The sequence below is a fragment of the Acomys minous genome (assembly GCF_964271855.1).
Source record: "Acomys minous genome assembly, chromosome: 11".
Lineage (NCBI taxonomy): Eukaryota > Metazoa > Chordata > Mammalia > Rodentia > Muridae > Acomys > Acomys minous.
Genome location: NC_140492.1, coordinates 48,560,684 through 48,575,715, shown reverse-complemented (window position 1 = coordinate 48,575,715; position 15,032 = coordinate 48,560,684). Strand labels below are relative to the sequence as shown.

At 41.6% G+C, this 15,032-nt stretch overlaps 1 protein-coding gene across 3 annotated transcripts in view; it reads left to right on the top strand.

Annotated features, from left to right (window-relative positions):
* Window positions 1-15,032, top strand: part of CCDC191 (coiled-coil domain containing 191) — a gene marked incomplete at its 5' end in the record, with an annotated part of 65,982 nt that overhangs the window by 16,186 nt on the left and 34,764 nt on the right. For all 3 annotated transcript variants that reach the window (XR_014783291.1, XM_084801993.1, XM_084801992.1), the window contains one exon: window positions 3,768-3,921. Coding sequence is in view for 2 of the 3 variants with exons in the window: in XM_084801993.1 (XP_084658119.1) it covers window positions 3,768-3,921 (154 nt within the window). The remainder of the gene's footprint in view (window positions 1-3,767; window positions 3,922-15,032) is intronic.

Here is a 15,032-nt window from a genome sequence, read left to right as displayed (position 1 = left end):
TGTCTGACTTCTCAGGGCCAGAAAGACCTATTAGGTAATCCTTCCACCTGCGTCAGCCCACACAGCTTTCCCCCTGTGTTCTTGATTGCTCTCATTCTGCCCAATTTCAAACAGCTCAGCAGTGGACATGTGCTTCACTGCCTCAAGTGCCAGGCGCAGGCCTCCTCCAAATACTGCTCTTTTCAGAAAGCAATCACCAGTGTCTTAGTGAGTTCTCACGGAGGTCAACCTTGCTTTTCAGATTGCTCCCAAGCCTTGAAAAATAGGCTGACCTAAAATAAATTCTGAAAACAAGTAACATTTGAGGGTAGCAGGATGCTCTGTTCAGTTCACAGTGGGCATGCAACACATGCTCACTGGCCAGTCATTTCTTATCAAAGTTAAGTCTTAGCCGTGGTTATAGTGACACAGATAATGAACTCTGCTTCTAGGTGGATGAACTGATTCGAACTTTTCAGACAGCAATTTGGCAATAAGTAACAAGACTCATCAAATGGTATTTTCCTTTGACCTGGGAATTCTAGTTCTAGAAAAATTGCCCTAAGAACTGATCAGAAATGCAAACACACAGTGACAACTAAAATAACATTATAAATAGTAACAAATAATAAATGTTAAAAAATTATTAGATTATTAAGTGATTATATAATGAAGCAAGATTGAAATGTTATTAATGTTTTTTCTGAGTAGAAATATGAATGACCTGTATCTTCTAGACCTGATGTCTTATTTGTAAATTATCCTGAATCTGCTTTACTTCATAAAGTATTTCTTTAAAGAAGTTTATTAATTACAAAAGGAAAGAAACAATAGCTTTGGGGATAGAGAGATGAATCAGAAGTTAAGTATATTTCTTTTCTTTTCTTTTTTTTAAAGTATATTTCTTGGTCTTGCAGAAGACTGGAGTTCAGTTCTCTGTACCCACACTGGGGGGTGCTTACAACCTATAACTCCAGCTCCATAGAAGCTGCTCCCTCTATTGGGCTTTTGAGGCACCTGCACACATGTGGCATACATTTACACAGATATATATATAAATAGAAAATAATCTTGAAAATCAAATAAACAGTAGATGTGCACTAGATAATCAACCTTAACCCAGTGAAACAGGCTAGTATCACCAGTAATAACACATAGCATTACATGCCTCTTGTATGTGAAAATGAACAACACAGTGTCTGTATTCTAGATTCTTCTCTATTTTAATTTCTATAACTGTAAAGCTCCTAAAAGTCTAGGTGATTGCCTGAGTTTTTATAGCTGATCCGAGATTCCTCATCATTTGTTCCACATCATTAAGAAGTATATGCGTTATGTTATTACACATCTATAATTAACACCAGTAAAAGACAATATTGGGATCTGGGGGCTGTAGCTCCGTTGATAGAGTGCTTGCCTAACATTCACAAGTCCCTGGGGTTGATCCTCAGCTCTGCACAAAAGTAGTGGCATATGACTATCATTCTCCATTTGGGAAGTGGAGCCAGGGGGATCAGGAGTTCAAGGATAGCCTGGGCTACATGAGACAATCTCAAAAAAAGGGGGGGCACAAATCTATGGGGTCACTTGAGTTAGTAAGTGAGGGACGGAGGCCTGCAGGAAGGTGGAATGGAGGATAGGAAGAGCCTCTAGATTCCATTTTCTCATCCAAGAAAACCTGTTAAAGCTCATGCTAGGAGTCTCATTCCTTTTTTACTTATGGATTCATTTATCCCTCTAATAAGAAGAGATAGGGGCTGGGCAGTGCCCTAGTGGCAGAAACAAAAGAGAACCTGCACAGTGGGAAAAGTGCTTGCTTCACAAGCCTGACAACCCAAGTTCAATCCCCAGAGCCAACTGCAAAGCCTGGTGCTGTTAGAAGTTGTTCTGGGTTGTAAAGAAAGAGACTACCACTCCAACTGAAGTGCCTGGGCGAGGCAAGCTTTACTCTTAGTCAGGAAAGAGGGTCTGCTTGGAAGAGTGGCCACACTGAACAGGAAGTACATTTGGGTTTTATTCTAGCTCAGGTAGTGGCTGTGTCTTTTCCCCATTGGCTGGGGTCCACCCTCGCAATCCTTTTCAGCTGGCTAGTCTGAAAAGAGGTGGCATGAAAGGGAAGGGGAAAGAGTCCCTGCCCACAGAACCAGGCCATCAAAGTCCTAGAATAGAGCAGTGGACCTTTATATAAACAAAGGTTTTACTGGGTGGGGAGGACTAAAAAAATGCATAAAAACCTTTGGTGGGGGAGATAAAACGGTGTCTTGCCGTAAGCACACTTTTCCTAGTGTTTGATAGAAACTACTCATACTTGGTATTTCTAATCCCAGTAAAGCAGGATGGATAGCAAAATCATGATATTTGCAGACAAATGGATGGATCTGGAAAAAAATCATCCTGAGTGGTGTAGCCCAGACCCAGAAAGACACACATGGAATATGCTCACTTATAAGCGGATATTAGCCATATAATACACACTACAATCCACAGACCTAAAGAAGCTAAGTAACAAGGAGGGCCCGATGGTGCTTAATTCTCATTCAGAAGGACAGATAGAATAGACTCTGGAAGTGGTTGAAGGGAAGAAACATGACGGAAGCCTACCATAAATGTCCTCTGAAAGAGTCTACCCGGTCAGAGGTCAAAGTAGATGCTGAGACTTTACAACCAAACTTTAGGGTGGAGCACCAAAAGTCTTATGGAAGAGTAAGGGGAAAGAAGGGCCCAGAAGGGACAGGAGCTCCACAAGAAGACTAACAGAGCCAACAAATCTGGGCCCAGGGGACTCTGCAGAGACTGATGCACCAACCAGTGACCATTCATGGAGAGGACCTAGTCCCGCTGCCAAGATGTAGCCTGTAGCCAATGGGCAGCACAGTCTCCATGTGGGTCCCCTAGTAAAGGGAGCAGAGGTTGTCTCTGAACTGGACTCTGTTGCCCACTCTTCCATCACATCCCCCTGGAGGGGGCAGCCTTACCAGGCCACAGAGGAAGAGGATGCAGACAGTCCTGATGAGACTTGATAGGCTAGGGTCAGTTGGTAGGAGAGGAGGGCTCCCCCTTTCTGAGGACTAAGGGAGAGGGAGGGGGAAGAGGAAGGGAGGGTGGGTTTGGGAGGAGATGAGAGTGGAGCTGTGATTGGGATGTAAGTAATAATAAAAGAATTTTTTAAAAATTTAAAAAAGAAATGCAATGGCCAAAACAAGAGAGACCCTGCCTCAAAACAAGGTGGAAGTGAAACAACTCTCACAAAGTTGTTCTCTGACCCAGACACATATTATGGCACATATGTGTGTCCTCTTTACCCCCTCCCTCATACACAACACACACAGAGACATTTTAGAAGGAAAAACAAAAACTCATATCTACATTACAGAGTACTTTATAGATAATAGTTGACAAGCTTTGGTCAAGGTATAGCTTAGTATTAATGTCAAAAATGCTTCATTAAAATATCTACTGATGGGGCTGGAGAGATGGCTCAGTGGTTAAGAGCCCTGCCTGCTCTTCCAAAGGACCCAGGTTCAATTCCCAGCAGCCACATGGCAGCTCACAACTGTCTGTAACTCCAAGATCTGACACCCTCACACCAATGCACATAAATTTAAAAACAACCATCCACTGAGATGTTTGTTAAAGTACTTAATTTTGTTTGTATATTACAAAGTAACAAACTGAAAAAGTTTTTTAAAGTCCCCTGCTCTGGAATATTTCCCTTTCATTCATTCCAGTGCAGTGGGCTATAATTACTCATTATTAAATCTAATAACTTTTTAAATTGCTGCCAATAGAGAAAAGAAAAAGCAAGAAGAAAACTCTCAGAGGAATCCAGAGGGGGAAATGATGGGAAGTTCTCACTTACATCTCGATGAAGAAAAAGTGGCAAAAGAAAGAAAAAGAAAATTGAGGAAGATTCTAATCCGGACTTTCCAGGAAAATCACCAGGTGAGCAGCACAGTGCCTCTCCATTCAGCTTCCAGCAGCATGAATGACAAGAAGCCACTGCAGGGAAAGTGCGCTGGCGTGGTGGGTCACGCCTGTCATCCCAGCTCTTGTGAGGCTGAGGCAGAAGGGTCACCACAACAAGGTCAATGCCATCCTCGGCTACATAGTGAATTCCAGAGTAGTTGGAGCTCCTTGATGAGACCATAGCTCAAAAAATAGGAAGACAAGAGAGAAGAGGGAGAGGGAGAGAGGGGACAGAGTTCATCTTAAATCAGCCCTGCCATTTGTCCCTACTGCCTGCTGACCTGGTGAGCAGGGTAGTACATCAGGTCCCTGATCTGAGATGTTCTTCCATGCTGTGGAGGTGTGCTTGAGTCCCCAGGAAACTGAGAGCCGTGCTTAGGATTCCTTCTGAATAACCTCTTTAGATTAGCTTTGAACCACCATCTGGCAGTTTGGGGCATGGAGCTTCTGCTTCGATAGTCTTAAGGAGAGTTTCACCTGGGCTATGCAGGCGGCACAAGAACAAGTCACTTGCCTTCTGGTACCTGAAATCCACACGTGATGATAACTTATGTCCCTTCTTCTCTCACTACCAAACTATCTTCTTTTCTATAACTTTATTTGGGAGAACTTTTATAGGAACGGTAACTAATGATTTCCCAAAGCTTCTACATTTTAATTTTTATTCCCAAGGAGTTAGTAGATGGTTGAATAATCCATTCAAGGAAGGTTTAGTCTCTTGCAGCTGTAACTGACTAACTTTACACTGACAAATATGTATTCTCTCCATCAATTAACTTTGAATTGCTGTGGCCAAAATACGGAACAGAAACAAATGTATAATGAAAGCTTCATTTTGGATGATGGCTTCCATAGGCTCAGTTCATGATCCCAGGCACTAAAGTACAACTCCATGGCAGCAAGAGCATTTGGTAGAAGACAGCTGTGCACATCACAACATCCAGGAAACATCCAACTAGAAAGTGGTCAGAGGTGTACCTTCAACATCCTGCCCCTACTGACCTGTTTCTCCATTTAGGCCCCCACTCCCCAAATTTCCAGGATCCCTCAAAACAGCACCACCAGCTATGGACCAAACATTCAAAACATGAGCCTCCAGGGAACATCTCTGATCCAAACTGCTCATGTTACTTAAGCAGCTTTTTCAATGAAGGGTAATTGATCAAAATATGAATTAGGTATTATAACATTTTATATAAAATGAATTACTTGGCAGATTTGTAAATGAGATGGTTGGATAAGAAAAGATAAATATGTATATTTTCTAGCCCCCACAACACCTACACTAGGGCCTTAGGCATTGCTAAAATTCATGAAAGTTAATAGGATGAATACATAAATGAGTGGATGTAACAAGAAGAAAAAGTATAGGAAGGTCCTAATGGAGCTTGATATATGTAGGAATAGACCTAAACGGCCCTGGAAATCAAGAACAGGAATTTGAGTGTGATGTGGATAACCAAGATAAAAGGCAAAAAGTAGTCAACATGAGTTATTAAAGATGGACAAATTGATGCTCCAGTGTTACAGAGTTTTGGGTGACTGTTTAGGCTGCACACTGTCTCTGTCATCTTCTCATTTAGGAAGCTGCTAACCTGCACTTCCTGATTACTCTGGTAATTAATTTTATTCCTTCTCAAGTCTCTGATAGGGTTGAAGACCAGACAGTTTAGTTTTACAAGTAAGCTTAGTTGTTTACAGGTTAAGATGTTTTTAGGTCTAGATAGATGTTTTAAGTTGATAGAGATGAGATGTGATAGATTTTGATTTACATTCAGAATTTTAGACACACTGAGATAGGAAAAATGTTTTCTTTAAAGTTGCCAAATTCAAATAGCCAAAATATTATGAATGTAACATTAATATAATTCCTAATTGTATATGTGTAATAATATAAATGTATATGTAAAAAAATGGACATATTTTTATGATGACATCCTTGACTGATGGGTAGGAAGTTGTCCTTATTTCAATATTAAGAATTTAATCAGTTTTAGTTTGAAAAATAGAAGGAAATGTAAAGGTTTCACATAAGTATTTTGTGAAAGACTTAACAGCAACTCTTAAATTCTGTAACCTTCAAGAGACAGATGTAATTAATATGTACTTCTATAACAACAGTAAAGATTCCTAATAAAAGATAGAAAGGTGTCTCATACCTTTAATCCCAACACTTGGAAAGCAGAGGTGGGTGGATCCCTGAGTGTGAGGCCAGGCTGGTCTACATATTGAGTACTAGGATAGCCAGAGCTACACACACACACACACACACACACACACACACACACACACACACACACGGCTGGCTAGAGAGATGGCTCAGTGTTTAAGAGCATGTCCTGCTCTATCAGAGGACCATCTTAAATTCTCAGCACCCACGTGGTGGCACACAATTGTCTGTACTCCAGTTCCAGGGGATCTCACACCCTCTTCTGGCCTTCACAAGCACTGGGCATATAAATGGTGTATAGATAAACACTCACACACATAAGATAATAAAAGAAAATAGAGAAAAAATTTATATTCAAGGGCTCCTTGAGACAGCACAAGGAGGGCATGCCATGATATTTCAGCAATAAATCAGAAGTAAGACATGTGTTTCCTAAAACCTTTATTTAAAAATTGTAGTGGATTCTATTCTATGGTAAAAATCATATGTGTTGTAGATATAATACTGTTTCAGATGGAACTGCAGGGTTAACAATAGCAACCATAATAGCCCATCTAAATCCGGTTGCGTTGTTTGAAAAGGACATGTCAATGTATTTAGCAAAGTGACAACATTTGAGTGAATGATCCTTGTTTTGCCAAGATTACACATGATTTTTTTTTTGCTCATACATTATTATGCTAAGGTTCTATTTTGAAGGTTGACTTTGGTGTACAGAAGATGTAAAAAATATATCTAGACAGTTTTTTAAGTGTTGAGCAAGTTTAGGAAATTGTTACCACTGAGAGAGACCCTGTTAGACCGTCACTCACTGCTCCACTGACACTCTTTTCCTGTCCCAGGACTCAACCCAGGAATTGGCCTCTTTTACTGTGCCTTTGCACTTTTCTTCCTTATGTGACAGGCCCTCTGTCTTTCCTTGCACTTACCTCCTTGGTTTTGTTTTTTGTTTTTTGTTTGTTTGGGGCGTTTTTGTTTTGTTTTGTTTTAAGGAAGCTGGTTAGGCATTTTGTAACGTCTCTCTCCATTTAGGTTTTCTGTGGTGTCTCTTACTTGCAATGAGAGGGTCAGTAAGGAGTGATATGGCACCTTTCCCCTACGTGTCAAGTACACAGTTGTTGATCACTTAGTTAAATCCCTGTCTCCTGGGCCTCTCCATTAGAAGCTTACTGTTTACCCTTTCATACTGCACAGGAGAAACTGAACGGATGTAAATATCTGGTTCTCCATTGTCACTCACCAGTTTTGGCATCTAATGGTGGGTCTTGCTGTAATTGCCCCTGGTGGCTATGCATTTCCCTCATTTCTCCTAGATATATCATCTTAAATTATTCTAGAAGAAAGTACTGACCCTTCTCTCATGTTTATTTGCTCGCTGGTTTATGTAACTATTGATTTTATTCACTATGGACTCAACAATATTTATTGTTCTCTGGGTTATACTATTGTTTATTTTGTAGCTTAAAGTGTCCCATCTTTGGCCTTTGAAATAGCTTCGGGTTGCCTTCTCTGCCCTTTGTCACACTTCCTTTTTTTTCAGGCAGTTTTAATGGCACCACAAGACACTCCAGGTGCACCTTGTATTTCCTCTGCCATAGTACTGAGTTCAACACTTGTGCATAGACTTCTGGCTCCTTTTCTCGGAGAATGATCTTTAGAAACAATGTAGGACCATTCTGCACAATGCTGCTAGAAAGCCATTGTTTCTGTGCCTCCTTAGCCCATAGTAGTAAGAGAGCTATCTGCGTCTACTAACTTGTGCGTGCTTATACTTCCTGTTTGTGTCTGTCGGTCTGTCTGTACATATGGATATAGATAAGTATAACCAAGTACCTCTACTTGTAGTACAGCAGTACAAGGATGGGAGTCATGTTATTCATCCTCTCCCCTTATTTTTAATTTACATATGAACTGTCTGAATTTCTGTTGTCATTGTGATTCCATGATGATATTTTCAATGTAGCCCAGATGCCTCTGCTCACCCCCCATTTGTAGCACTGTCCCCTGACTATAAGAAAGCTGCCTCATCTATCTGCTTTCTATTGACTTGTACTTTAGTCCTATCTTGCTATAAATGTAGTTTGAGAATTGCTCTTCCAAGAGTTGAATGTGATGGGGGAACTAGGTGTGATGGGGCACACCTGTATCTCAATACTGGGAAGGTAGAGGTGATAGTTAGTATGTTAGAGCCAGTCTGGAGTATGTAGACTCTGTCTCAAAACATACACACACAGAGACACACAGAAACAAAAACAAGCCCTCAACTATGGGAGCAAATCTACTATCTGTAGCACAATCTTTGTACATTTTTACTTTTAGCCTCACAGTTTTCAGTCAAACTATTATTTTTCAATATTATTTAAGTTCTTCTCTTCCCCTTCAGTGTGGTCAAATTATCTCTTATGATATGGGCCTTAAATCTCTAGCTTTGTACTTCTGCAGTGGGTGTCTAAAACATGGTAAAACCTACCTACCTGACTCCTCACACTTTTCCATCCACATAGCTGGAAAAAGGACAGTCTTCTGGTAAATTCCAGTGTAAGTCTGGTTCCGCATTCCTGCCCAGAACTAAAGGAGCCCAAAGCTGCCTTCACTGGGCACAGGATAAACAAGAGAAAAATGCCACTGACTCACACCAAGGTTAGATAACAGGCTGTGAACTCAGAATGTTTCACAGCACAAACCTGGTAGAAATAATTCTATATTTCTATTCTTGAGGAGACTTTTAAGGAATCTCTCTCAGGAGTTGCTCCAGTTTAGGTCTCTTGTCACTTCTTGTACTATAATTTTGGATTTTATTTTTCTCTAGATTCGTAACATCTCATTTAAGTCACTTATTTAGTTCATCTAGTTTCTTTTCTTTCTTTTTTTTTTTTAAAAAACAAATGTCCTATCATAGCTCAGACTAGCCAGCAGCTTGCTGTGTAACCCAGGCTGGGCTCGGACTCAAAGCAGCCTCCTTGCTGCAGCTGCCCCAGTGCTGGTGACTTCTCTCCTGTATCAGTACATGCGTTCAGGTGCGGCACTTGGCATACATCATCCCTCCCCATCTCCTCAGCTTTCCCCTTTGCTGTGGCAGGAACTTGTTTTTACATAGCAACTTTCCAGTAGAGCCTCTCCTATTTTCTCTTTGATCTGGCAGTGAAATCCCTTAGGGAGATTCAGCAATTCACGTGCTGTAGCTAATTAGCAGAAACAACATGGGATTAACAACGAAATTCTTAACAGTGTTTGGAAAATGCCTTCTTAATTCTCTAGTCTGAAATACACTTTTGTTTAATAAGATTAGAAACTCTGTGATCCCTTCAGCTTGGGAGAGTCATAGAGACCAGCGGAAGATGGGGTGATATTAGCCTACATCTGCATTCTCTGGGGAGAAAGTTTTGATTTGCTTATTTGGTTAGAGTTTTCTGCTAGAGGGTAAGATAATAATGACCCACAGGAATCATTGTTAATGTTATGCCTGTGGCGTAGAGCCTTCCAAAAATCCATCCTAAACTAGACCAAGAAAGCATGGTGATTTTTTTTCCTGGCAGGATGTTGGAAACTGTAGTTAAGTGCCTCCTTCATACAGCATGGTTCCTTCCCAAAGATCTTACTGTTATCAGAATGCCTGCAGAGCACTGAAGCAAAGCCACTGCTGCAGTGACAGGGCCACTGTCCTCTCTGCAGTGTCAGGAAAGTGCACAGGAAGAGAGATGCCAAAACAAAGTGAAGCATGTGAGGTCGGCGTGAGTCTGGCTCTAACTGTGTGAGATATGTTTTTAAAGTGTTTGTGACATATATGTGTCATTATTATATTATCAACTTTACAGAAAATTCCCCACTAAAATCTTACCTGTTTGACATGGAGGTTTCATTCTTGTCATTTTTCCTTGTCTCACCTTATGAGTAACCCTATTTGCCCATTGTCACGAGGAGACCAGAGCTTAGAGCCAGTGTTTGTCTTTTCAAAGTGCAGTAAGCCTAGAGGTTGCTTTTATTTGACAGTGTTCGTGGCCAGTGCTGGATCTTGAGCCCCAGGCCTTCCACAGTCCCAGCAGGTACTCTACCAATACTATTCTTCAGTATGTTCCTTTTGTTTTGTTTTTTAAAAGATACTGATTAAAATTTGCTTGTAAAAATTAAGGGGAAAGACAGGCAGTGGTGATGCATGCGCATGATTTTAATCCTAGCACTTGGGAGGCAGAGACAGGAAGGTATCTGAGTTCAAGGCCAGCCTTATCCTCAGATTAAGTTCCAGGACTGGACAGGGATACACAGAGAAACTCTGTCTCTCAGAAAAACAAACAAACAAACAAAAAATTAAGGGGAAAGTCTATGGCATAAGTTCAGGCCATTCTCTAAAAATTTACAGAGTAGAATAAATTTTTTTCTAAAACACTGGACATTTCTGGTATTTATAAAAATCTCCTGTGAGTGAGGACAGTGATGTCACTCTTTGTCTTACCGTTGTTCAGCCTGGAGCTGAAACAAGCATTTGTCTGATAGTTTATGCGTGTGAGTGCCCGGGCCTGCAAGAGGTGAAGCAGAGGCTGGAGACTAATGGAGAATGAGAGCATCTCAAGGGAAAGAGAAGGCCGTGGGGAGCAGTAGCCTGCCTTCCCTAAGACATGGTGGCGTTCTGAAACCTAGTCCAGGCTAGCCTGGGAAAGGAGCTCTGCCCTACAGTGACGCACCTGTAAGCTGCATCGTAGTAAGACTAACCAATTGCTTCCTGAAAACCTTTTCCTTCTAGAGCAACACAGAATTGCTATTTAGTAAATACAGTATTGTTGATTGGAACTTACTAACAGTATTAAGAATTTACCGAACATCCTTATGTTACCTATATATTGACACATTTATGGATAAAACATTTCAGTGTCTAATGTCTGGGATTTATTTTTAGATTCTGCAGTGAGGAAAGGGTATAGGTGAAGCCCCTGGTTGGCAAAAGTTTTGATAAGTTGTAAACCTGGGTGAAGGTGTATTCTTTTGCTATACTTTTGGATATGGTTGTTAAATCTGAAGTCATGGGTTGTAAAAACTAAAGTTAAAAGAAGAAATGGTGAAATTGAATATTAGAGGTGTCTCCTGGTGGAGGCGCTCAGACTTTAGGCCTCTGGAGTTTTCCGTGGCGTCTGACAGCGAGTCCAAGGCTTAGCCCTGTGTTCTGGAAACTTAATGATGTTCTTCTAATGAAGTCAGTTGAGGAATCTAGATGACTGGGGACGGTGGGGGACAATTCGGTGAAAAGTCAAGTCGGAATAGGCTAGCTGTTAGGGCTCTTCTTTTCCATTCCAGAATTTAAGGCTGGTCTTTGCTGCTGCTGACTTCTGTTGCTGCGGTAAAAGATCCTTTTCAAGACCCAGGTTCTTTGTAGCTCCTGTGGTGCCTTTTCTTTGTGAACAGTCATCCCAAAGGAAAACAGGGCAATGAAGATTTCTTCCAGTTACAGTGTGGGATGCCTGTTCCTTTCAGAATGGGAGCAGAAAGGAATCCCTAGGGCGTTCGTGGGAGGGCAACCTTCTTCCTGACATTTGAACCTCAGCCAAGTCCCCGAGACTACGGGTTGCACCACAGTTAGTTCCATTCAGCAAAAATAAATTGTAAACTTGTTGACATTTTTGTCCTCTTTACAATTCATTGTTTATTTTTCCATGACAGAGAATTTTGATGCAATTATCACCGAGCTTTCTGACAAAAGGGAAATAGCTGAGGAATTTTGATGAGTTACCCACTTCATTAATCAGAACAAGCATCTCTAGTGACAGGGTTAGAATTACAATGAAGATTAGATAGCAAATTGCTGTTCCACCTAGTGTCAATCATCTGCAGTGACAGCAGTGTGATTACACTTCAGGGAAGAGCTTTTCTTGCCAACAAAGCGAGGGCAACTCCAGTGCAGGTAATAAATTTAGCAGGGTGGGCTGTCATTTCTTCTCTTGAGTGGAATCCTTAAAAACCAAATGCTGTCTTGTGGAAGATTTGAAGGGGAAGACAGCATTTCACTTTAAAACTTTCTCTCACATTGTAGTATTGCATTTGAAAAACTATTATAGATACATGAAAAACTTAGGTACAGTTCATCCCCATAGTGATTTTCTCTGGTTCATTTAGCGTATCAAGCCTATCAGTACAGCTGTAATAAAGAGATGGTAAAAGCTAGGGGTAGAACATGTGATTATATCTGGAAACCAGTAGCAGCCAAAACCCGATACAGAAACAAATGCAGTAAGAAAGAAATGGAGAGAGGTCATGTTGGTTACCTGGCTAGGAAACCTTTCGAGTTCTAGCTTAAACAGAATGCACCCCTCTTCCAACTCAAGTGTGCTTTTAAACAGCTCTCCTTAAAAAGAGGCAAGGGCTGTAGCACCGTTGTAGTTCTATCCTGTGAACTAGTCAGAAGAAACAGGCCTGAAAGCAGCAGGTAATTTACTGGGGATGTGGTGGGTGACCTTTAATCCTCATTGTCACCTTGCCTGGATTTAGAATCTCTGGGAGACACACCTGTGAGGGAGTTTGCAGGGAGGTTTACAGGAGGACTGAGGACACATCCCGAATGTGAACAGCGCCATCCCATGGACTATCCCAGACCAAATAAAAAGGGGAAAACCAGCTTGGATCAACATTTACCCCTCCTCTCTGCCTCCCAGCTGTGGTACAGTGTGACCGACTGCCTCAGACTGCAACTACTCCTGGACCATTGTAGCTGTCACCCCTCCCTGCGTGACAGACTGCACCCTTGAGCCTAGAGCTCAGATAAACTCTTCCTTAAATTGTTTTTGCCAAGAATGTTGTCATAGCACTAAGAAAAGTGACTAACATCAGAGTGAAGGGAACGAATGGATGCTATCTGTGGAAGCATGACACTTCCTGTCTCTTCTGAGTGGCATGAGAGGGCTGAGAGTATGCTCCACCTACCAATGTTTCCTTCAAGCACATTTATGAGACTGGATGTTTACTGCGGATCTAGAATAACTAAGCAGCTATCTTTGATTCATTCTTTATCTTTTAATCTAAATTTTAATGAGATTGCTTTTGAGGAAGCAATGGGGGGGGGGATCCTAGTAGCAAGTTGATTTCAGCAAAGCAGTGCTCTAGGGGCCTGTCCCTGAGCTGTTGTTAGCTTCTGCACAGTGGGGCCCACTCCAGGCCATTGAAGCCCCACCCTTTGCTCCCCGTGTCTTAGCTCTGCGGTTTTAAAGGAACATATTGGTTACAGAGTTTATACACTCTAGCTTTGCTCTCCTAAATTCAGGTGCTGTCCTACCATGGTGCTCTGTGTGTGGTTTTCTTTTAGTTTCAACGCAGAGACTATGCCCTCCACTGTTAGGATAGACTGATTACCTAAAGACCAGAAGCATCACCAGGATGCCAGAATGTTTGAGTTTGGGCCTTGGAATTAACACTAACGCTCTACTTTGTTAATTCAGTCATCCAGCATTTCTCTATTTAAAGTTTTAATTCAATGAGCTGAATCATAAGAATACTTACAATTTCTATTTTATCATAATGATCTAAGAATGAATAAAATAGTACACATAGAACAATAAAGGGCTAGGGGGTGTAGCCTCGTTGTGTATTGTTTGCTTATGCACATAGCCCTCTAGATCTCTAACACCAACAAACAAATGGACAAGTCAAAGTGTAATGGTACATAGACGTTACTGTGAACTTTATATCAAGAGGCACATAGAAATTCAAGGACATGACCTAGAGAGATGGTCAGCAGTTAAGAGCACTGGCCAGTCTTCCACAGGACCTGGGTTAGGCTCCCAGCATCCATATGGTAGCTCAGAAATCTGTAACTCCAGTTTCAAGAGAGCCAATGTCCTCTTCTGGCCTCCAGAGATACCAGGCACTCAAGTGGTGCACAGACATACATATAAGCAAAATGTCCATACACATAAAGCAAAATAAAAATTCCAAAATATTCCAGAGATCCTAGAAGTAATGTAATTATCAAGTTGGATTATGTTTGGACTATTTCACTATAAAATATGACCCAGTCAGTCAAGCAGAATTTGTTCTCCTATTTTTCTTTCTGTGACTCTAGGACTTGAACCCTGGGTCTTACACATGCTGAGCAAGAGCTCTTCCACGGAACTACACCCCCAGCTCAAGAGGAAAACCTTAGTGAATCTGGTACAGAGATACAGGACATTTTCCTTTGATAATGGCACATACTAACAAAATGCTGTGATCTGGAGCTGGAGAAATGGCTTAGTACTTGTACTTTCAGAGGTCCTGAACTTGGTTCCCAGTATCCACATGGTGGCTCTCCATAATCTCTAATTCCTGTTCTAGGGGACCCATTTTCTACTTCTGAGCTCCTTGGGCACCAGGCACCTTCATGGCACACATACATACATGTAGGCAGACACTCACCTAAAAATAAAACAAGCCTAAAAATGTTTTAAGATGCTATATTCTGTAAGACAGAGGAGCAAATAATGGGAAAGAGAAAAGCAAATCCCTCAGCCTAGAAGCTGTGTGTCCCCTTGTTATAGGTGAAGACAAACCCTTTATGCAGCATGTCTCTCCTTTTCTCTCTTCTCCCTCCCATCCTTCCTCCCTGTGGATTTGAGTTGAGATTCTAGAAAATGTGTCTGTCAAAGACCTGCTTCGACGTTCTAGGGGTTAAACTGAGGTGGGGTGAAGATCCAAGGCTGGCTGATGACCCAGGAGCCTTTCTCTGAGGATAACTCTCTAGGCTGGAACTGACTGTTACCACAGCAGCTTCCACTCATAGTGGTGAGCGAGGGGCCAGAACTGATTGTGGCTGGCACCGGGCCAGAGCTGGCAGCTTCCTGGCAAGGGCTTCCACTTGATTGTGGCAAGCATCTAGAAAAAAGGAAGGAGGGGGAAAAAGCTTCCCTTTACGAGCTTCTCTTACTTTACACGTCCCTGCCATGGCTTCCCTCAGTGATGG